The sequence below is a fragment of the Varanus komodoensis genome, unplaced genomic scaffold (assembly GCF_004798865.1).
Source record: "Varanus komodoensis strain SLA01 unplaced genomic scaffold, ASM479886v1 scaffold20_1, whole genome shotgun sequence".
In the NCBI taxonomy this organism is placed as follows: Eukaryota; Metazoa; Chordata; class Lepidosauria; order Squamata; family Varanidae; genus Varanus; species Varanus komodoensis.
This window is the reverse complement of record NW_025335587.1, coordinates 10528478-10552502: the sequence shown is the minus strand read 5'-3', so window position 1 is coordinate 10552502 and position 24025 is coordinate 10528478. Positions and strand designations below refer to the sequence as shown.

Sequence of the window (24025 nt, the reverse complement as noted above, 5' to 3'; positions counted from 1 at the left end):
GCCTCTGACCCCCAATCCCGCTAGCCTATCCAGAAGGATACCATGGTCGATGGTATCGAAAGCCGCTGAGAGGTCCAGGAGAACCAACAGAGACGCACTCCCCCCGTCCTTCTCCCTGCACAGGTCATCGTACAGGGCGACCAAGGCAGATTCAGTACCGTACCCGGGTCTGAAGCCGGACTGAAATGGTTCCAGATAATCAGTTTCATCCAAGAGTGCTTGGAGTTGTCGCGCCACCACCCGCTCTAACACCTTGCCCAGAAACGGGATGTTGGCCACAGGTCTATAATTAGTGGCCATCTTTGGATCCAGTGACACTTTCTTCAGGACCGGTCGGACTACCGCCTCCTTTAAAGGGGCAGGCACCCGACCCTCCCTCAGAGAAGCGTTAACCACTTCCAAGATCCAGGTCCCAATCCCGTGCTTGGAATTATTAACCAAGACGGGCAAGGGTCAAGTAAGCAGGTGGTTGGACATACCTGTCCAAGCACCTTGTCCACATCATCGGGCCGCAATAACTGAAATTCATCCAATAATTCTGGACCAGACGGCAGCATTGGCGTCTCCCCAGAAACCTCTGATTCATTAGTGGTGTCCACCTCGTGACGAATCTGAGCGATTTTCTCCCTGAAATGCCTGGCAAAGTCGTCACAGCGGGCCTTTGAGCATGGAACCGGATCTTCCTTAGGACCTGGGCGAACCAGGCCTTGCACCACTCGAAAAAGCTCCGCTGGACGGCATTGTGAGGAGGCAATGGAAGCGGAAAAAAACTTCTTTTTTGCCGCCCTCACCGCCACAGCATAGGCCCGATAGTGGGCTCTCAGGTGTGTTCGGTCAGATTCATCCCATGATTTCCTCCACCTACACTCTAGCCGTCTCCCAACCTGCTTCATCGCCCGCAATTCAGGTGTATACCAAGGGGAAGAGCGGGCTCTGCCCGGTGGGAGAGGCCGCTTAGGAGCGATCGTGTCCACAGCCCTGGTCATCTCCCCGTTCCACAGTTCGACCAGAGCCTCGACAGGAGCACCAGTCTTGTCAGCTGGAAACTCCCCCAGGGCCTTCAGGAATCCTTCCGGATCCATCCGGCTCCGGGGGCGGACCCACACAATCGGGTCCGCACCCTTACAGAGGGAGAGGTTGCTCTCGAGCACAAACCTCACCAGGAAGTGATCTGACCATGACAGGGGAGTCAAGCATAAATTCCTCACCCTCAGACCACCCTCTTCCTGCCCCGTCGAGAAAACCAGGTCCAGAGTGTGTCCACGTTCATGGGTTGGGCTGGTGACATGTTGAGACAGCCCCGTGGCCGTCATGGAGGCCATGAAGTCCTGAGCCGCCCCGGTCAGACTAGCCTCGGCATGGAGATTGAAGTCCCCCAGGACCAGCGTCCTGGGGGTCCTCAACACCAGGTCCGAGACGGTCTCCATCAGCTCAGGCAGGGAGACTGTTGGGCAGAAGGGTGCACGGTACACCAACAGAATCCCCAATCTGTCTCGGTCGCCCAACACCAAGTAGAGGCACTCCAGCCCTGGTCTCAAAGGGACCGGAAGTCCCGTGAGAGAGATGGAGGCTCGGTAAACCAAAGCGACCCCCCCTCCCCTCCCCTCCGGCCGTGAGCAGTGCTGGACCAGATACCCAGGCGGGCACAGTTGAGAGAGGGCAACATCCCCCCCCCTCCCGCCCAGGTCTCCGTTATGCAAGCCAGGTCAGCCCCCTCATCCACAATCAAGTCATGGATGAGGGAAGATTTATTATTGACTGACCTGGCATTGAGCAGCAGCACCGTCAGGCCCGAGAGGCGATTGACAAGGCTACCTGGCACCCTCTGGCTGGGGGCAAAACCAGAAGGAGGGATAGGTGTCAGCCATCTGTCCCTCCTTCTTCTACGCGGACACGTTAAACCCCCACCGCTGCTACGTCCATTTCCTAAGACCACGCCAATGGTGGCGCCCGTGCGCTGCCCAGGAAACATAAATGTTGACATGGCCAGAGACGACTCCATAAAACAGATTAAAACAGAATAAAATTATAAAAGCAGTTAAAAACTCCCCCTTCCCTAACAACGTTAACTTGAGCTTAAGCATGACTAAGAGCAATGCAATACACAGTAAATGGGTCATACCAGTGCACTCTATAATTGATATAGCAATTACCTTCATACCCTGATTATATAACATCATTATCTGTTATCATAGCTCATTACCAGTCACTCAGCAATGGAAGTGAGGTGATAAACCTGTTGATTAAAGTCAGTTTGTTAATATCCAGTAAATCTGTAAATGTTCTCCCATGGTTTGCTACATTTGCTGGTGGCCCATATCAACCACGTCCTCCTACTAATATGTGGAAATGAAAAGAATTTCTAATTGGTCATAACAAACTGGGAGTAGGTGTTTCCTACAACCAAGCAATGAAAGGGTGGTTGCAACTATTCTGCAAAAGTTATGGTCATGTCAATTGTCCATGGCACTATCTTGTTTACTTTTCTAAAAGGTAACCAGGTTTTACAAGAACAGTGTACCAAGAAGCGTGCTTGCTTGCTTGCTTTGTTTGTGATATTTATATGCCGTCCTATTGCAAAAGCCTCAGGATGGGTTACATAAATAAAATACAAATAACAATATACATAAATTATAACAAAATCAACATAAAAATCAAGATAAACAAATCGACCGTTGTCCTAGCGAAGGGGCTTGTGTAGCTCAATGAAGCTATAAGCTATGCCATGCAGGGCCACCCAAGACGGATGGGTCATAGAGAGCTCTGACAAAAGGTGATCCACTGGAGAAGGAAATGGCAACCCACTCCAGTACCCTTGCCATGGAAACCCCATGGACAGTACCAAAAGGAAAAAAGATATGACACCAAAAGATATGATACCTCAGGAAAGAAAAATAAGGCACCTCAGGTCGAAAGGTGTCCAATGTGCTGCTGGGGAAGAGAAGAGGGCTAGTACTAGTAGCACCAGAAAGAATGAAGTGACTGGGTCAAAGCCAAAAGGACACCCATTTGTGGATGTATCTGGTGGTGAAAGGCAAGTCTGATGCTGTAAATATATATACTCCACAGGAACCTGGAATGTAAGATCTATGAATCTTCAAGGTAAGCTGGATGTAGTGAAACATCCATGAGATGACAAGACTGAACATCGACATATTAGGAATCAGTGAACTAAAATGGACAGGAATGGGTGAATTTAATTCAGAAGACCATCAGGCACACTACTGTGGGCAAGAATCCCTCAGAAGAAATGGACTAGCCATCACAGTCAATTAAAGAGTAGGAAAAACAGTACTGGGATACAGTCTCCAAAATGACAGAACGATCTCAGTTCGAATCCAAGGCAAACCATCTAACATCACAGTAGTCCAAGTCTATGCCCCAACCACTGATGCTGAAGAGGCTGAAGTTGACCAGTTCTATGAACATCTACAACACCTTCTAGAATTAACACCAAAAAATGATGTCCGTATCATAATGGCAGATTAGAATGCTAAAGTAGGAAGCCAAAGAATAACCAGAATAACAGGCAAGTTTGGTACAAAATGAAGCAGGGCAAAGGCTTGCAGAATTTTGATGAGAGAACACGCTCGTCATAGCAAACATTCTTTTCCAACAACCCAAGAGACAACTCTGCCCAAGAGATGACATCACCAGACAGTCAACACAGAAATCAGATTGACTATGTGCTCTGCAGCCATAGATGGAGAAGCTCTATACAGTCAGTAAAAACAAAACTTGGAGCTAACTGTGGCTCAGATCATGAGCTTCCTGTTGCAAAATTTAGGCTTAAATTGAAGGAGGGGAAAGTATTAGGCCACTCAGGTATGACTTAAATCATATCCCAGGAGGTAGCAACTAAAACCATCCCAAAGAAAAAGAAATGCAAGAAAGCAAAATGGCTGTCTGAGGAAGCTTTACAAATAACAGAGGAAAGAAGGGAAGCAAAAGGCAAGGGAAAAAGAGAAAGATACACCCAAATGAATGCAGAATTCCAGAGAATAACTAGAAGAGATAACAATGCCTTCTTAAATGAACAGTGTAAAGAAATAGAAGAAAATAATAGAATAGGGAAGACTAGAGATCTCTTCAAGAAAATTAAAGGTATCAAGGAAACATTTCATGCAAAGATGATAAAGGACCAAAACGGCAGGGACCTAACAGAGGCAGAAGAGATTAAGAAGAGGGGGCAACATTACATGGAGAAAGCTAGGGAGTTCCAGAAAAACATCTACTTCTGCTTTATTGATTACACTAAAGCCTTTGATTGTGTGGATCACACTAAATTGTAGCAAGTTCTTAAAGAGATGGGTGTACCAAACCATCTTATTTGTCTCTTGAGAAACCTGTACGCGGGTCCAGAAGCAACAGTGAGAACTGGACATGATTGGTTCCAAATTGGGAAAGGAGTATGGCAAGGCTGTATATTGTCACCCTGCCTATTTAATTTATATGCAGAGCACATCATGAGAAAGGCGAGGGATGAATCACAAGTTGGAATTAAGATTGCAGGGAGAAATATCAACAACCTCAGATGTGCAGATGATACCACTCTAATGCCAGAAAGTGAACAGGAACTAAAGAGCCTCTTGATGCAGGTGAAAGAGGAGAGTGCAAAAGTTAGCATGAAACTCAACATTAAGAAAACTAAGATCATGACATCCGGTCCAATCACTTACTTGCATATGGGGAAGAAATGGAGGTTTCACACACCTCCCTCCCTTGTACGCAAATATATTTTGTGGTTGTTGTTAGTCATGAAGTCGTGTCCAACCCATCGCGACCGCATGGACAACATTCCTCCAGGCTCTCCTGTCCTCCACCATCCCCCAGAGTCCACTTAAGTTCACACTAACTGCTTCAGTGACTCCATCTAGCCACCTTATTCTCTGCCGTCCCCTTCTTCTTCTGCCATCTATTGTTCCCAGCATTAGGCTCTTCTCAGTCCTTCCTTCTCATTAGGTGGCCAAAGTATTTGAGTTTCATCTTCAGGATCTGGCCTTCTAAAGAGCAGTCAGGGTTGATCTCCCTGTGTATAAATCTTTATTGTGAAATATCTTGAAAACTTTAGCCAACCAGAACCTTTATCACCTGTTTTCTAATTCATCTAATCAAAATATGTAAGAAGTAGCACATTTGATCTCGGAGGTCAATAACTTCCCTAAATTTGTAGACCAGTGTTAGTGCAGCACAGAAGGCCATGCGACCCAGTTTTTTCCATCAACACTGGGAAAAATTCACATGGTTGCTTCTTTTTGTTTCTTCTGCAGGCTTTTTGCTTCCAAATGGTCTTTCTCTGCGGGGCCACATGGCCCTACTCATTCCATCATCCTTTGATCTGTTTTCCCCATCAAGACAAGCAAAGTGCTTCCAGATGAACTGTCTTTGTTTTCCTTTGTCTTATTTACACTTCAGAAGGTTTGAATGCTCTTTTCTTGAGTAGGAGAAGTCTTACCAGAAAGCTCTGGCCTAGTATCAGTGTAACTATGTACAAGCATCAAAGCGAAGACAAAAGTAGTATGACGGTCAGTCCCAATAACTATTCAGTCAAGAAAATGTATTTTAATAGGTCATAACCACTGCTGAAACCTGCTCATGCAAAGACGTATTCAAGCCCAACTCTTACCACATACAAACTTTATGAACAAGAAACTTAACAAACAGCCTTGAAGAAGAAAGCAAATGCATAAGAAACAGAAACTGGCTATTACAGATAATACAATTTCAGGATGAAATTAAGAAAAAATGCTATTATAATATAACACATCCATGATCAGGAAAACCACTCTTACCTGTTGAACTTCACTTTCTCCATTAGAGATTTTTTCTGTGTACACAAAGGAGTTGAATATCCTCTGTAATAAAATTAAGAAAGGCTGCTTAGACACATTGGCACAACTGTAATGTTTGGACATACTTAGAAAAAAAACCACATACAGAACAGGTAATATAAGACAACAGATGAAAGATTAAAAGAATTATGGTAATAGAGACTGAAAAGCCACACCAGTTTCATTAAAAATACATATGCTTCCATAATTAAATTAAACAGATGTTTGGGTTTTGTGGGAAAGTATAGGATATTGCATCCAGAGTGCCTGCCGTTGAATCCAACTGTTATAAATTTAAAATAGCTATGCTTCATGTTCAAAATCTGCTTTACCCTAAATTGTTTACATTTATCATACATTTAATGCAATGCAGATCTTTCAATTTTTCTCCCCCACATCTCTTAACTTTCAAGTCTCAGTCCTCTTCCTGCTCCTTAAGTCATTGGGAATCTGTGTACATTTTACCTGTACTCAACTGGCTTTATTTAGTATATAGAAGTGGAGTCCTAAGCCCCATGATCATTTGCAGCGGTGGGAAGGGAACAGAGAGATGGAAGCCTATGATTCCATAGTGCATGAAATTAAAATGTTTGACAGAGAAAACAGTGCAGAGACTTTCCTCGTATACTCACACAGATTTATGCATATCCTCAGTCTTACTAACTCAGCAACTGGGTTGAAGGAAGGAAACCTATCCTTCCCTCAGTTCATACTGAAAGTTCATACTCCAGACTCATAAGGCTGGAGTCTAATCACTACTCGGCAATCCTTCTCCCCAGAGCACTTAACAAGCCTCCTGGCTTTGGCAGAAGAGAAAGAGCACACTGCTTCCCTTCAGCCAAAGCCTATCAAGAATCTTCACTGACCTGCACTCTTGGTGTGACTAGCTGTTCCCAAAGCAATAAGATTATCTTGGTTGCAGTGGACAGATGCAACAAACCATACATTTTTTTTCCTGAGACTGGTCCACCTTCCTTCCACTGTAGGATGTGGACAAGCACTTTGTGGTTCATATGAAATCCTGGCACTCCCAACAACTTTAAGATGGCCTCCCCACAGAGCCTTATGGATCCTGATGGTTTCCTGAGGGCTCTGGGGGATTTCCCAGTTGTTAGAGCAGGTGCTCCTGTCGATGCCCTGGTCAATTTGTGGAATGGGAAAATGGTCAGGGCAATTGACACGACCATTCCTAAGTGTTCTCTCCTGCGCCATGGTACATGCCTGAATTGCAGGTGATGAAGCAAGCTGGGAAATGACTAGAGCACAGATGGAGGAAATCCTGATGGAGGAAATCCTGAGACGAATCTGACCAAACACACTTAAGAGTTCATTATCAAGCTTATGCTGTGGCAGTGAGGGTGGCGAAGAAGAAATTCTTCTCCACTTCCACTGCATCCTCACAGTGCTTGTCCAGCTGAGCTCTTTTGGGTGGTACGAGGCCTATTACACTCTGGCCCCCAAAAGGACCCTATTGCACTATCAGCAGCCCGCTGTGACCACTCTGTCCAGCACTTTAGGGATAAAATTGCTCAGATTTGCCTCAAGCTGGACTCCAGCTTTACTCCAGGAGGCATCCAGAGCACTGTCTGGTCCACTTTTATTTCAATTGTTGCAGCCTGAAGACATGGACAAGGTTCCTGGCCTGGTTCGTCCCAATACTTGTCTGCTCGACCCTTGCCCCTCATGGCTGCTTGTCAGTGTCAAGAGCAAGATATGTATCTGGTCCTTGCTGTTGCCAATTGCAGCACCTTGAAACACCCCAAAAATAGTTGGCCAAAGGAAGACCCCAAGAATAGATGGCCTGGGAGGCCCCTTCTGACTTGCTCTGTTTCTATGTTTCTCTATTCAAACAGCCCTCCCCTGCATCGGCAGTCTAATACAATAACCAAGGCAAAGCTGAAAAGGCTTTACTAACCTATCTCCCTAATCAAGAGGAATCTGTCTTTTAATAAGAAGATTCCTTTGAAGGGGGGAAACTGTTACCAATCCCAGGACCCCAAAACATCCCAAAAATAGTTGGTCAGAGGAGGGCCACAAAGTAAAAACACCAGTTGTCCCAGAAGGGAGGGGGGATAAGAACAAAATGGACTTTGTCTAACCCACAGCTAACAAGTTCATCTGACCTCGAGTACAGTAATCAAAGGGACAGTGGAAACTGGTTATAGCCGCCATGAAAGTTGCAAATGTGCAGGAAGTAAGAACATGGCACGCCTGTGTGAATCTCAAGCAGGTAAGAAATAGACATGGGAAATGTCTGGTCCTTGTCAGAAGGACTCTTTGAAGCTAGCAGCAGTGGGGGTGTACATACACTGATGTACTGACGCACTGGAGGCATATTAGGTGACCTAATCACTTATGTAGGATATAAAATGCATGTACTGGGATGCAACTTTCAAGACACTACTTTGGGCTACATATCCCCTTTCATCTCCCTTTATTCTATAGTGCATTAGAATAAAGCTGGTTTGGCTCTAAGTCTTGTCTCAGGCTCCTTTTGACTTGGGGTCTGGGGTCTACCCAGGCTCGCCCTAAGCTGCTGACCGGTTGTGTTCAGTAACATGAAAGTCATCAATGCCTTCAGATATTTCAACTGGTCCAGAATAGAGCTGCCAGGTTATTCTCAGAGACCAACAGATATTCCCATATCACTCCAGTCCTATACATCTACACTGGTTGCCAGTTGAAGTCCAAGCACAATTTAAGGTGCTGGTAATAACCTATAAGGCCCTGAAACAGCTTGAGTCCTGGATACCTGAAGGAATACCTTCTTCCCTATCTGCCTGCCCCTTGAGATCTGAGGCAGAGGTTCTTCTCCAGGATCCCTCTTTGAAGGAAATCGGAAGGGTAGTTACCCGGAGAAGGGCCTTTTCAGCAGTGCCGGTCCGACTGTGGAACATGCTTCCCAGGGGTTAGCCTGGCACCATCACTTTACTCTTTTTGGCATCAGGCAAAGACCTTTTTATTTTCCCAACATTTTAACAGTTAATTGGTTTTATCCTTGACTTTATCATTATTTATCAGATGCCGTGTGTTGTGTGTTGTTGTATATGGTTGTTTTGGTTTTTTGTAGGCCATCCAGAGGCTTCAGTATTGTAGAGAATATAAAAACTTTAAATAATAATAATAATAATAATAATAATAATTACATATTTGTTCTTCTACACAGATTGATCAATGCAGCAAGTATGTATACACCAAGACACACTGCCAAAGTGGAGGAATCATGTAAATTAACTATTTTAAAATATTTGTGGACATAACTAACAGACAAGGAACAACAATTGCATTCTTAGGTTTCTAATAAATATACACGTTTGAATTTTAAACATAAAAGCCAGTTTACTTCCAGTGGAAAAAATAAGTATGGTTCTCTTCTTCTATACATTTGCTATCTGCAAAATCCAAGTACTGTTGGGACGTCTTAAATTACATTCTTATTCTCTATACTGATATATGGCAATCTTATACAATTAAGTACTACGAAAACCTGTGTAGGGTTTTTCTCCCCAATCATCTTACTTTTTAAAATGCCTGTTATATTGTGAATCAGGTTTGAAATTAAACCCACATTTCATAGTGATTCAGTGATTCACATTTCATTGAATTCAAAGGTTGAATCCACGACTCTCTATTACTAAGGTACTGTATATAATTACAGAAGTCATACAAACCTATAAAGCATAGTCCTGCCCCAGGACTATCTACTGTGACCTGTATTAATATTTATTTATGTAAAGTTTTTATATCCTGCTTTCACAGTGTCTCAGGGCAGCAAAATATCCCAGCCTCTGTTCTTTCTGAAAACAAAAACACACACCCAGGGAATAAAATATCCCAAGAATGAATTTATGGAACCCACTACTTGGGTGTAACAGTGCTTCTGAGGTTCTAAAATTGGGCAGAAATGTCATTCCAGAACAGGGTAGACTGGTGCAGGTTGTGGAAGGGTGCTCTGCTGATCCCTCAATGCAGAATTGAATGTTTTTGCTCATTTCTACAAGTATTTCTAGAAGCACTAACACCCTGTTGCATAAGCAATAGGTCCCACAAGTAGAAACAAGCCAGTATAGGGAGAGTATCCCTCTTAGATACTGCCCTTAACTTCACAAAAAAACCTAGGTATAAAATGTCCCATTATTTTTTCCAAAGGAGGCAGGTTTAGAAAAGCAGACGTAAGTATTCTGGGTGTCAACACTTTGGTATAAACCACAAGAATTAACTGAGAAACCTTTACCTCACCAGAAAATGATATGTTATTGGGATACAAAAATACAACACAACACCCAACCTATTACTTCTTCCTAATCATAAAGTTTTACCTTGACAGTTTCTGAGAATTTTCTAATATTCTGAGTTCAAAACATACTTCTGATATCCCAGACACAAGTTTGTTTGAGGAGGCACTTTATTACCCCAAGATAAATTGGAAATAGGCTTGTGGTAATTTAAAAAATGCCCCAGAAACATGTTTCAGTATATTTTTCATGAGTTCTGAATGTTGCATATACTGAATTAAACCCTGTTTTTCTATTCCTACAAGGGAAAATTATGAGGGAAAATCTCTAATCTGTGAACAAGCATAATACAAAACATCATACATCTTTTCTGATCCTGGGACAGGACTGACTCCACCACCGACCCCTGCCCCACTGACTGATGACTCGGATGCTGCTGACGCTGCTGCAAGGCCAAGGACGCTGCCTCCATCTTGCTGCTGGTGAGGCCTCTGCGGGCCCCACCCTCACTCCCTTGTCCTCCCTCGGCGTGGGTGGCAGCCACACCAGACCAGAGTGTGACTGAGAGGAAGGGGTGCTGCGCTTAACTCACCGGCCATGGCCAAGGGTGTTAAGCCGTTCGGGGCTGTTCAGGGCTGAGCTGGGCCAGGAACTCTGTGTTTGTTGCTGGGTGGGTTGGAGGGTTTTAACTTAAGAATTTTAATACTAATTCTTACCACCAATGTGTTGATTTTATTTTGGTTTTGACTGATTATGGGTTTGCCTGGGGAGCGTGTGGGCCCCACCATTGGGGTGATAATGGGCAGGAGAAGATATGGGATAGGGGGACTAACATGTCATCATAGAAGGAGGAGGGACAGGTGTTAGGTATCTGTCCCCTCTACTGGTTATTCCCCCAGTGGGAAGGTTCCAACCGCCCCTCGGGCCTGACGGTGCTGTTACTGAATGCCAGGTTGGTCCATGATAAAACATCCCACATCCATGATTTAATTATGAAGGAGCTGGCCTGGCTTGCATTGCAGAGACCTGGGTGGGAGAGAGTGGGGTTGTAGCCCTTACTCAGCTGTGCCTGCCTGGGTATCTGATCCAGCACCAGCCACACCCTGGGGGCAGGGGGGTCGCTCTGGTTCATCGAGCTGCAATTTCCCTCACGGGGCTTCTTGCCCCCTCAAAACCGGGCCTAGACCGTTTGTACCTGGTGGTGGGCAAGCAAGACAGATGAGAGATTCCGCCGGGGTACCATGCACCCTTCTGTCCATCAGACTCCCTGCCTGAGCTGATAGTGATTGTCTTCAACCTTGTGTTGAGGACCCCCATGATGTTCGGGACTTCAATCTCCATGCCGAGACTGTTCTGACCAGGGCAGCTCAGGACTTCATGGCTTCCGTGACGGTCATGGGGCCATCTCAACATGTTGTTGACCCGACCCATGAACGAGGTCGCACTCTGGACCTGGTTTTCTAGACAGGGCAAGAGAGGGTGATCTGGAAGTGAGAAAATTGTGTTTGATTCCCTTGTCATGGTCAGATCACTTCCTCATGAGGTTTAAGCTGGGGGATGGCTTTTCCCTCTGTAAGGGTGTGGACCCCATTAAGATGGTCTGCCCTCAGAGCCGGATGGATCCTGATGGATTCCTGAGGGCTCTGGGAGATCTTCTGGTTGATAAGGCTGGCACTCCTGTTGATGCTCTGGTTTATCTGTGGAATGGGGAAATGACCAGCGCAATCAACACGATTGCTCCTAAGTGTCCTCTCCCACCAGGCAGAGCCTATTCATCTCCATGGTATACACCTGAGCTACAGGCAATGAAGCCGACTGAGAGCTGATTAGGGTGCAGGGGGAGGAAAACTTGGGATGAATCTGACTGAACACACTTACGTGCTCATTACTGAGCCTATGCTGTGATGGTGAGGGCAGCAAAGAAGAAATTCTTCTCCACTTCCATTGCCTCCTCACAGTGCCATCCAGCAGAGCTTTTTCGAGTGGTGCATGGTCTAATACATCATGACCCTAAAAAAGATCCTGTGGCACCATGGATAGCCCATTGTGATGACTTTGCCAAGCACTTCAAGGAGAAAATCGCTCAGGTTGGTCACGAGCTGAATTCCACACTTGATAGGGATCCATTACAGGAGGTGTCCAGAGTCCTGTCTGGTCCAGCATTGTTGGATGAATTTCAGCTGATGCGGACTTATGATGTGGACAAGGTACTTGGACAGATACGTCCAACCACCTGCTTACTTGACCCTTGCCATCCATGGCTACTGACTAAAGCCAAACATGGGATTAGTACCTGGATCCAGGAGGTACCTCAGTGTTCCAATGCCTCACTGAGGGAGGGACGGGTCCTTGCCCCTTTAAAGGAGTTGGTGGTCAGGCCTGTCCTAAAGAGGGCAACCCTGGACCCAGAGGTGACCGCCAATTACAGACCGGGGGCCAATATCCAGTTTTTGGGCAAGGTGTTGGAATGGGGGGTGGTGGGACAACTCCAAACACTCTTGGATGAAACTGATCATCTGGAACCATTTCAGTCCGGTTTCAGACCTGGCTGCGTTACTGAATCTGCCTTGGTTGCCCTTTATGATGACCTGTGCAGGGAGAGGGACAGGAGGAGTGCATCCCTGTTCGTTCTCCTGGACCTCTCAGCGGCTTTCGATACCATCAACTATGGTATTCTTCTGGATAGGCTGGCCAGGTTAGGAGCAGGAGGCTCTGCTTGCAGTGGTTCCATTCCTACCGGGCCGGCCAATTCCAGAAGGTGGTGCTAGGGGATTATGGCTCTGCGCCATGGCAACTCTGCCATGGATTACCGCACGGTTCCATTTTGTCCCCCTTGCTATTTAACATCTACATGAAACTGTTCGAAGAGGTCATCAGGAGGTTTGGGATGTGGAGTCACCAGTACGCTGATGACACCCAGCTCTACCTCTCTTTTTCAACTAATCCAGGTGAGGCAGTGCTATCCTGAACTGGTGCCTGGCCAAGGTAATGGGCTGCATGAGGGCCAATAAACTGAAGTTCAATCCGTATAAGACAGAGGTCTTTTTGGTAGGTGGTTCAAGTTTCCAGGTAAGTGACTTTGGCCCAGTCCTGGACGGGGTTGCACTACCTCTAAAGGACACAGTCCACAGCTTAGGAGTGCTCCTTGACCCAGAACTGTCCCTGGAATCCCAAAGGACAACAGTGGTGAGGAGAGCTTTCCTTCACCTTCAGCTGATTCTTCAGCTGCGTCCCTACCTGGACAAGAACTGCCTAACAATAGTGACACATGCACTGGTAACCTCCCAGTTGGACTATTATAACACACTCTATGTGGGGCTGCCCTTGAAGATGGTCCGGATACTTCAAATGGTGCAAAATAGAGCTGCCAGGATGCTGTCGGGGACTGGTCATTATTCTCATATAACAGCTGCTCCTCGCCACCGCTGTTACCTGAGCTTCAAGCAAAAGCTCTGGATCGAGGAGCACTCCCAAGCTGCGGACCTTGACCTTCAGAGGGAGTGCAACCCCATTCAGGACAAGGTCAAAGTCCCCTTCCCCGAAGCCCGAACCACCTACCAACAGGACCTCCGTCTTGTCTGGATTGAGCTTCAGTTTATTGGCCCTCATCCAGCCCATTACCTCGGCCAGGCACCGGTTCAGCACAGCCACTGCCTCACCTGGATTGGTTGAAAATGTGAGGTAGAGCTGGGCATCATCAGCGTACTGATGATTCTGCAGCCCACACCTCCTAATGACCACTCCCAGCGGTTTCATGTAGATGTTAAATAGCAAGGGGGACAAAATGGACTCCTGAGGAACTCCATGGCATAACTGCCATGGCGCAGAGCCATAGCCTCCCAGCACCACCTTCTGGAATCGGCCAATGAGATAGGAGTGGAACCACTGCAAAGCAGTGCCTCCAACCCCCAGTCTTGCTAGCCTATCCAGAAGGATACCATGGTCGATGGTATCGAAAGCCGCTGAGACGTCCAGGAGGACCAACAGGGATGCACTCCCCCGTCTCTCTCCCTGCACAGGTCATCATACAGGGTGACCAAGGCAGATTCAGTGCCGTACCCGGGTCTGAAGCTGGACTGAAATGGGTCCAGATAATCAGTTTCATCCAAGAGTGCCTGGAGTTGTCCCGCCACCACCCACTCCAACACCTTGCCCAAAAACAGGATGTTGGCCATCAATCTGTAATTGGTGGCCATCTCTGGATCCAGGGATGCCTCCTTTAGGACTGGTCGGACTACCACCTCCTTTAAAGGGGCAGGTACCTGGCCATCCCTCAGAGAGGCATTGACAACCTCCAGGATCCAGGTCCCTATCCCATGCTTGGCATTGTTAAGTAGCCAAGATGGGCAAGGGTCCAATAGGCAGGTGGTGGGATGTACTTGTCCAAGCAGCTTGTCCACATCATCAGGCCGCAATGAGTGAAACTAATCCAATAAATTAGGACCAGACGGCAACATTGGTTCCTCCCCTGAAGGCTCTACATTACTAGTGGAGTCCAGCTCATGACGAATCTAAGCGATTTTCTCCTTAAAATGCTTGGCAAAGTTGTCACAGCGGGCCGTCGAGGGCGGTACAGGGTCTTTCTTGGGGCCAGGATGAACCAGCCCTTGTACCACCCGAAAAAGCTCCGCCGGACGGCATTGTGAGGAGGCAATGGAAGCGGAGAAGAATTTCTTTTTCGTCACCCTCACTGCCACAGCATAGGCCCGATAATGGGCTCTTAGGTGTGTTCGGTCAGATTCATTCTGTGATTTCCTCCACCTACGCTCTAGACGTCTCTCAACTCGCTTCATAGCCCGCAATGCAGGTGTATACCAAGGGGAAGAGTGGGCTCTGCCCAGTGGGAGAGGATGCTTAGGAGCGATCGTGTCAATAGCCCTGGTCATTTCCCTATTCCATAGTTTGACCAGAGCATCGACAGGAGCACCAGTCTTGTCAACCGGAAATTCCCCCAGGGCCTTCAGGAATCCATCCGGATACATCCGGCTCCATGGGCGGACCAACACAATTGGGTCCAACCCCTTACAGAGGGAAAGGCCACTCTCGAGCTCAAACCTCACGAGGAAGTGATCTGACCATGACAGGGGTGTCAGACAAAAATTCCTCTCCCTCAGATCACCCTCTTCCTGCCCCGTCGAGAAAACCAGGTCCAGAACTCTTTTTATAATTGGCTGGAGAAATGGAACTTGGCATAAATTTAGAGATGTTTTTCAAACTATGACAAACTAACTCGAATTTGATATTAGAATGTTAAAAAATATGTAGTAGGAGGTTGACCCAGTAAATCCAATGTTAATGTTTGTGATGTTTGATGTTTTTTTTTTAGTCTTAGTTTAAAAATGTTAATAAAAAAATATATAGAGAAAACCAGGTCCAGAGTATGTCCACATTCATGGGTCGGCCCTATGACATGTTGAGACAGCCCCATGGCTGCCATGGAGGCCATGAAGTCCTGAGCTGCCCCGGTCAGAACAGTCTCAGCATGGAGACTGAAGTCCCCCAGGACCAACATCCTGGGAATCATCAACACCAGGTCCGAGACGATCTCCGTCAGCTCAGGCAGGGAGTCTGTTGGGCAGAAGGGTGCACGGTACACCAACAGAATCCCCCGTCTGTCTCGGTCACCCAACACCAAGTAGAGGCACTCTAGACCCGGCCTTGAGGGGACTGGAAGCCCCCTGAGGGAGATGGAAGCTCGGTAAACCAAAGCAACCCCCCTCCCCTCCCCTCCCCTCCAGGCGTGGACGGTGCTGGACCAGATACCCGGACGGGCACATTTGAGAGAAGGAAACATTCCCCCCTCTCCAGCCCAGGTCTCTGTTATGCAAGCCTGGTCGGCCCCCTCATCCACAATCAGGTCATGGATGAGGGATGATTTATTGTGGACCGACCTGGCGTTAAGCAGCAGCACTGTCAGGCCCGGGAGGCAGTTGACAAGACTACCTGGAACCTTCCGGCTGGGGGTAAAACCAGAAAGAGGGACAGGTGTCAACCATCTGTCCCTCCTTCTTCTACGCGGACGTAAATCTCCACCGCCATAACGTCCATTGCCCAAGACCACCCCAATGGCGGCGCCCACATGCTCCCCAGGCAACCTCATAGTCGACATGGCCAGGAATGAATCCGTAAAAACAAGTTAAAATACAATAAAACGTTAAAACAATTTAAAACTCCCCATCCACCCCTCAACACGAAATACTGCCCCACCGGTAGAGTCCCTGGCCTGCCCAGCCCCCGCACGGCCAGGAACAGCATAAATGGTGGCGACTGCACTTTGGCCATTGCCCTTAGGCAGGATGCAAGTCCTATGTATCGAGGAAAGAAGCCCTTCTCTGGTCTGAGGGACTAATAACCAATCGTCGAGATAAGGGTAGATGTGAACACCACATAGTCGTAAGAATGCACAGACCGGAGCCATACACTTCACAAAAACCCTTGGCGCGGTAGCCAGTCCAAAGGGTAACACCGCGAATTCAAATATTTCAGATGCAACAGCAAAACAGAGGAAACACCTATGACACAGATGGATCGAAATGTGGAAATAGGCATCCCTCAAGTCCAATGAGGCGAACCAGTCCTCTCTCCTCAGCAATGGCAGGATATTTTGAAGGGTGGTCATCCGAATTTTTTTTGTTATGATAAAACTATTAATGTTTTGTAAGTCCAGTATCAGACGGAGACCACCGTCCCACTTCGGGACCGTAAAATATCTCGAATAGAATCCATGGAGTCCTTCCGTCCGAGCTATTTGACGAATCGCTCCTTTACGGAGAAGCTGTTGAACTTCATCGAGCAATGCCAGTGAGCATGGTGTAAACTGGATTGGGCTCGATGGAGGTACGATGTCGAATACTATCCAATATCCATGCTGAATGATGGGTAACACCCACCTATCAGATGTGATGGACTCCCAAATGGGGAGTCGGCCTTTCAGCCGCTCCCCAAATGAGAGAGGGGCGGGTGGGGTGGGAAGTAGAGGAAAGGTTCGCTCGTCCCGTCAACGTTGGCGCTTGTCGCCATCGAAACGGCAATGGCCCTGTTGAAAACATTGCAGCGGCTGTTGTCGGCAGCATTGTTGTCGGTGTTGAGGCTGCATTCGAGCTGTCATCCTTGACTCATGCATCTTCTTAAGCTTGTGGTCGGTCTTAGAATGGAAGAGCCCAGACCCATCAAAGGGCATCTCCTCTATACGCCGCTTCATCTCCTCCGGGAAGTTGCCATTACACAGCCACGCATGCCGCCGGAGGGAGATGGTACCGACCAGGGCCCTGGCGTAGGTGTCAATGTGATGTCTTGCTGTGGAGAGCTGTTGGATTGTGACCTGCATTACCTCCTTCATGAAGACTTTTGTGAGGTCGCCCTGGTTGTCTGGGAGAGCGGAAATCACATTATTTAGGTGCTGTATAATGAAATACTGGTATCGCGCCAGTGTCGCCTCATAATTTGATATTCACAGGCCGAGTCCAGAGGCCGCATAGACTCGGTGAGCTAAAGAGTCAATTTTTCTCCCCTCTTTGTCACAGAACGCGGTGTGACCCCGAGATTCCTTGCCCTGGGAAGACTCCACCACGACCGAGTTCGGTTTAGGATGACGTAGGAGGAATGGAATGTCCTCCTCCCGAACCCGGTACATGGCTTTGTACCTCCTCGATGTTGGTTGAGGATGGGCAGGCAGGTCCCATGGCTGAGTCATTGCTTGTCGCAGAGTGGCGATAAGTGGCAACACTATAGACATCGACTGCTCTCCACGAATGACGTCATAAAATTTATCAGTGCTGGGACCGGGCCGTTGTAGGGCATCGATCTCCAGTGACTGAACCAGGCGGGACATTAACTCTGCGAAGGAGACATGCGATTCGTCAGGAGATCCAGGGCCCTGGGAAGTCACCACGACGTTCGGAGAGGTGGAGTCAACCTCTGACTCATCCGAGCTTATCCCATAATACGGGGGAGCACTGGAGGAAGACTCTCCGGGCGACACAGACTGACTGCTACCTCTAGTCGGGGCCGCTGGTGCCCGTCTCGGAACCGGGGATGTCGGGTGGTTCCGAGGAGCTGGTGGAGAGAGACGGTCTAAGACGGTCTCGAGGAGCCGGGTAGCGTCCAACAGAATGGTAGTACTCCTATCCGTGATAGAATGAGGATCGGGGATGGTACCAGTCGTCAGACGAATGGCTTCTACGACTCCTCGGAGGAGACATTTCGGTCTCCGCATCCAGTCTTGCTGTGGGCATAAGTGTGGGAGACCTAGCCCTGGGCGGGGAGTCTTGAATCTCTCCATCGGAGATCGATTCTCGGTGTGGAGCTTGTGGAGGCTTGCTTGTTGGTCCGCCCACGCGCCGAGGGGACCCCGGAGGGGTAACCCTCATAGCCACCTGGAGTGTCGGGCCCGGTGGTGTTGGTACCGCGACAGCCGTCGGTACCGAGGGCACTGACGAACCCGAATCTCGATGCTTGGAATGCTCCAGGTTCTTTGGTTTGCAAGGCAGCTTCCCGGCCTTATCTTTCTTGGCCTTCTTATGATCAGATGGCTTGTCAGAGCCGCTGTGCTTCCACTTTTCATGCTGCTTCTTTGGCGAGGAAGCAGGCCGATCACCCATGGTGGATGTGCCTTCATCCAAAGGGCGTGGGGGCAGAGCTGTGGAAGAAGAGGCCGGTGGTGCAGACAAAGCTGGATGAATGGTTGCAGCCGAGGCTGAAGCAGGGCGAGTAACCAGTGGATCTAACTGCAGAAGCGCGCGGTCCCACAAGAGCCTACGCAGGTGATTCTCACGGTGCAAAAACTTGAAGAGAACGAGAAATGGTCAGAGTGAGAGCGAAAGCAGCACGAGGCACAACTAACGGCGGTCTCAAAGACTGGAAAATGGCGGACATTCCGCTCCATTTATGCTGTGGGGGGAGGGGGAGCGGAGTTTTTCCCGCCAAAACCGTTAGCTATCAACCTTCCGGCCACAGGCACTGGGCAGGTGCAGAACCCATATGTGTGATGCACAGAGGCCACAACGAAGAAATGATATTACATTAGTCTGACAGGATTTATTTTTGATAAATCCATGCTGGCTTCTAGTAATCACTGCATATTCTTCAAGAAGTTTGCAGATGGATTTTTTAATAATTTGCTCCAAAATTTTTCCAGGGATTGATATCAGGGTAACTGGTCTATTGTTCCCAGGTTCATCTTTTTCCCCTTTTTGAAGGTAGGGACAACATTAGCCCTACTCCAGTCATCTGGCACTTCTCCAGTTTTCCAGGGTTTATCAAAGATAATAGCCAGTGGCTTTGAGAGTTCCTCCACTAGCTTTTTTATGACTCTAGGATGGAGTTCATCAGGCCCTGGAGATTTGAATGTTTATTCCACCTAGGTATTTCTTGACCATTTGTCTGTCAATCTTGGGCTGCCATCTTTCACTTCCAGCTTGAACTTCCTCTTGATTGAAGATTTCCTTGTGGGAGAAGGCTGAAGCAAAGTAGGAGTGCCTCTGCCCTTTCTTTGTCATCTGTTACCACTCTGCCACTTTAAGTAGCTGGACACCCTTCCCTTTCTCATGTCTTTTGTTCTGGTGTATCTGAAGAATGCTTTCTTGTTGTGCTTTGCATCCTTTGCTATTCTCAGTTCATTTCCTACTTTAGCCTTCCTGATGCAATTCCTGCAATTCCTTGCTATTTGTTTATATTCTTATTTCATGGCCTGGCCCTGCTACCACTTCCTGTACATGTTCTTTTTCTTCTTTCAGGCTGTCACTTAAACCTTTGTGGAGCCACGTGGGCTTCCTCTGCTGTCTTCTACCCTTTTTCTTGATTGTTTGTAGTTGTGCTTCAAGAATCTTCTTTTTCAAGACTTCCCATCCCTCTTAGACACCTTTCCCCTTAAGGGTCTGTTGCCATATAGGAAAACACACTTCACTAAGTCTGAGCCTTCAAGAAAATGATGCTGTATGTCCACACTGAAAACTATCCTGAGCAATTTTGATTTCACAGTACCCCCACTTTCTGCTCTAAACTAAAAGAAGATATACCTGAACTGTACAAAAGGATATCTGGGCTGTATGGTGTGAGCTTTTAGACTGCATTCCAAGTAGCTCAACAGCATCTTTATCTACTTGCAAACCTGTGTTTTAATTGTTATACAAACAATTAGTATGCACTCTTATACAGTCTTATTCACAAAATGGGAAAACTGTTACATAATGATTTAGAAAACAGCTATAAAAAGTTACTTAAGCTACAGGCACCCAAAAAAAGCTGACAATGAGTTACCGTAAAAAATATGGTATGGAATAAAAGTGGCAGAAAGCATTTTGGAGGAAATGGAATACAAATAGCATTCCTTTCATGTTGCTAAGTGAAAAGGGTAAAATGGAAAACAGAACAATGTATTATCAACTGCCCTTAGGAGTTAAAAGTAAGAATAGCTAACTTTTGTGCATATTTTTGCAAAATGACTTTGTATTACATTATACTGATTTTATTTTCCAGGTTCATACTCTGACTTCTCCCATTTCCTACAGCATACTCTTGAGCCAATGAAGCAACTATAATATATCAACTACATTCAGAATACAAGTAAGATATAAGAAGTCTGGCAGACCAAATTCTTTCCCCGGTACTCCCATAGCTATTATTCAGTGAAAACATATCTATAGTCACACACAACACTTCTTAAATAAGCTTACATTTTGTTCCACTGAGCTTAGGACTGTCACTTTCCCTTATTACTTTCCCTCTTGGGGACTTCAGGAATTTAAGAAATTTGAACTTTTAATTCTGTGGCCACCCCTGGAGAGGGCAGCAGTAAATCTTTGGAGTTTACAAGTCCCAGTAAGCCTAAAAGGATTAAAAAAGGTAAACTATATCTATTTGAAAGAAAAATAAGGCTAACACAGAAACTTCTCCTCCTCCAAAACCTTTATTACACGCTCTGATCAGTTATTAAGATTGCAAACATCTTCCCCACACCATTGAGATGGGAAGATAATTGAACATCAGAAGAAAACGAATCAAATGGTGTCATTCTGATGAAAATGAACTACATTTTCTTTTAAACTGCCAAATTGCTAAAGTTTGGGCCACCTAAACAACAAAGACCTCTTCATGGATCACTGCCTTGTCATGGTGAAAGTGCTTGTGTAGCTCAATGAAGCTATGAGCTATGCTGTGCAGGGGCACTCAAGATGGACAGGTCATAGCAGAGAGCTCTGACAAAAGGTGATCCACTGGAGAAGGAAATAGCAACCCACTCCAGTACCCTTGCCATGAAAACCCCATGGACAGTACCAAAAGGAAAAAAGATACGATGCCAAAAGATGAGCCCCCGAGTTGGAAGGTGTCCAGTGGCCTATTGGGGAAGAGCAGAGGGCTAGTACTAGTAGTGCCAGAAAGAATGAAGTGACTGGGTCAAAGCCAAAAGGACACTCAGTTGCAGAAGTATCTGATGGTGAAAGGAGAGTCTGATGCTGTAAAGATCTATACTCCATAGGAACCTGGAATGTAAGATCTATGAATCAAGGTAAGCTAGACGTGGTCAAACTTCCACAAGATGACAAGACTGAACATCGACATCTTAGAAATCAGTGAACTAAAATGGACAGGAAGGGGGAAATTTAATTCAGATTACCATCAGGTATACTACTGTGGGCAAGAATCCCTCAGAACAAATGGACTAGCCATCATAGTAAATTAAAGAGTAGGAAAAACAGTACTGGGATACAGTCTCCAAAATGAGAGAATGATCTCAGTTCGAATCCAAGGCAAACGATTCAATATCACAGTAGTCCAAGTCTATGTCCGAACCACTGATGCTGAAGAGGCTAGAGTTGACTGGTTCTATGACGACCTACAACGTCTTCTAGAATTAACACCAAAAAAGATGTCCTTATCAACATGGGGGATTGGAATGCTAAAATAAGAAACCAAAAGATAACCGGAATAACAGGCAAGTTTGGCCTTGCACTACAAAATGAAGCGGGACAAAGGCTGGCAGAATTTTGTCAAGAGAATATGATGGTCATAGTAAACACTCTTTTCCAACAAGCCAAGAGACGACTCTACACATGGACATCACCAGACAGTCAACACAGAAATCAGATTGACTATGTGCTCTGCAGCCAAAGACGAAGAAGCTCTATCCAGTCAGTAAAAACAAGACCAGGAGCTGACTGTGGCTCAAATTGTGAGCTTCTTCTTGCAAAATTTAGGCTTAAATCAAAGAAAGTAGGGAAAAGCACTAGGCCACTCAGGTATGGCCTAAATCATATTCCAAATGAACAGTGTAAAGAAATAGAAGAAAACAATAGAATAGGGAAAACTAGAGATCTCTTCAAGAATATTGGAGATATGAAGGGAATGTTTCATGCCAAGATGGGCATGATAAAGGACCAAAATGGCAGGGACCTAACAGAGGCAGAAGAGATTAAGAAGAGGTGGCAAGATTACACAGAAGAACTATACAAGAAAGAGCTTAACATCCCTGGTAACCAAGATAGGGTGGTCGCTCACCTCAAGCCAGACTTCCTGGAATGTGAAGTCAAATGGGCCTTAGGAAGTCTTGAGCAACAACAAAGTTAGTGAAGGAAACAGTATTCCAGCTGAACTATTCAAAATCCTAAAAGACAATGCAGTTAAAATGCTACACTCAATATGCCAGCAAATTTGGAAAACTCAGCAGTGGCCACAGGATTGGAAAAGGTCAGTTTACACTCCAATTCCAAAGATGGGCAATGCCAAAGAATGGTCAAACTACCACACCATTGCATTCATTTCTAGGGAGTTCCAGAAAAACATCTACTTCTACTTCATTGACTATGCTAAAGCCTTTGACTGTGTGGATCACAACAAACTGTGTCAAGTTCTTAAAGTGATGGGAATACCAGACCATCTTATTTGTCTCTTGAGAAACCTGTACGCGGGTCAAGAAGCAGCAGTGAGAACTGGACATGGAACCACTGATTGGTTCAAAACTGAGAAAGGAGTTCTGCAAGGCTGCATACTGTTGCCCTGCATATTTAACTTATATGCAGAGCACATCATGAGAAAGGTGGGGGCTGGATGAATCATATGTTGGAATTAAGATTGCTGGAGAAGTAACAACAACCTCAGATATGCCGATTATATCACTCTAATGGCAGAAAGTGAAGAGGAACGAAAGAGCCTCTTGATGCGGGTGAAGGAGGAGAGCACAAATGTTGGCTTGAAACTCAACATTAAGAAAACTTAGATCATGGCATCAGGTCCTCTCACTTCCCAGAAAATAGATGGGGAAGGAGTTAGTGACTGATTTTCTTTTCCTGGGCTCCAAGATCACTGCAGATGGTTACTGCACCCAAGATATTAAAAGACGCTTGCTTTTTGGGAGGAAAGCTATGGCAAATCTAAACAGCGTACCAAAAAGCAGAGACCTCACCCTACCAACAAAAGTGCGTATAGTCAAGGCTATGGTTTTCCCAGTTGCAATGTATAGCTGTGAAAGTTGGACCATAAGGAAGGCTAAGCGCCGAAGAATTGAGGCCACTGAATTGTGGTGCTGGAGAAGACTCCTGCGAGTCCCTCGGACTGCAAGGCGATCAAATCAGTCAGTCCTAGAGGAGATCAACCCTGACTGCTCTTTAAAAGGCCAGACACTGAAGATGAAACTCAAATACTTTGGCCACCTAATGAGAAGGAAGGACTCCCTGGAGAAGAGCCTAATGCTGGGAGCAATAGATGGCAAAAGAAGAACGGGACAGCAGAGGATGAGGTGGCTAGATGGAGTCACTGAAGTAGTTGGTATGAGCTTAAGTGGACTCCGGGGGATGGTGGAGGACAGGAAGGCCTGGAGGAAGGTTGTCCGTGGGGTCACGATGGGTTGGTTGCAACTTGGCAACTAGCAACAAAGAAACAAGGAAACTACCACCAAACTGTTGTACCTGACTCCCCAGGATCCTGACATAATAGAGACACCTATCAGCTTTCTCAGGGCATTCA

At 46.5% G+C, this 24025-nt stretch overlaps 1 protein-coding gene across 4 annotated transcripts in view; it reads right to left on the bottom strand.

Annotated features, from left to right (window-relative positions):
- The window catches only part of CACHD1 (cache domain containing 1), a 237184-nt gene that overhangs the window by 149713 nt on the left and 63446 nt on the right, over positions 1-24025 (bottom strand). For 3 of the 4 annotated variants that reach the window (XM_044430088.1, XM_044430091.1, XM_044430089.1), the window contains exon 2: positions 5793-5855. The exons of the other annotated variant lie outside the window; for it this stretch is intronic. In XM_044430088.1, coding sequence (XP_044286023.1) covers positions 5793-5855 — 63 coding nt within the window. The remainder of the gene's footprint in view (positions 1-5792; positions 5856-24025) is intronic. 4 annotated transcript variants of the gene reach the window in all.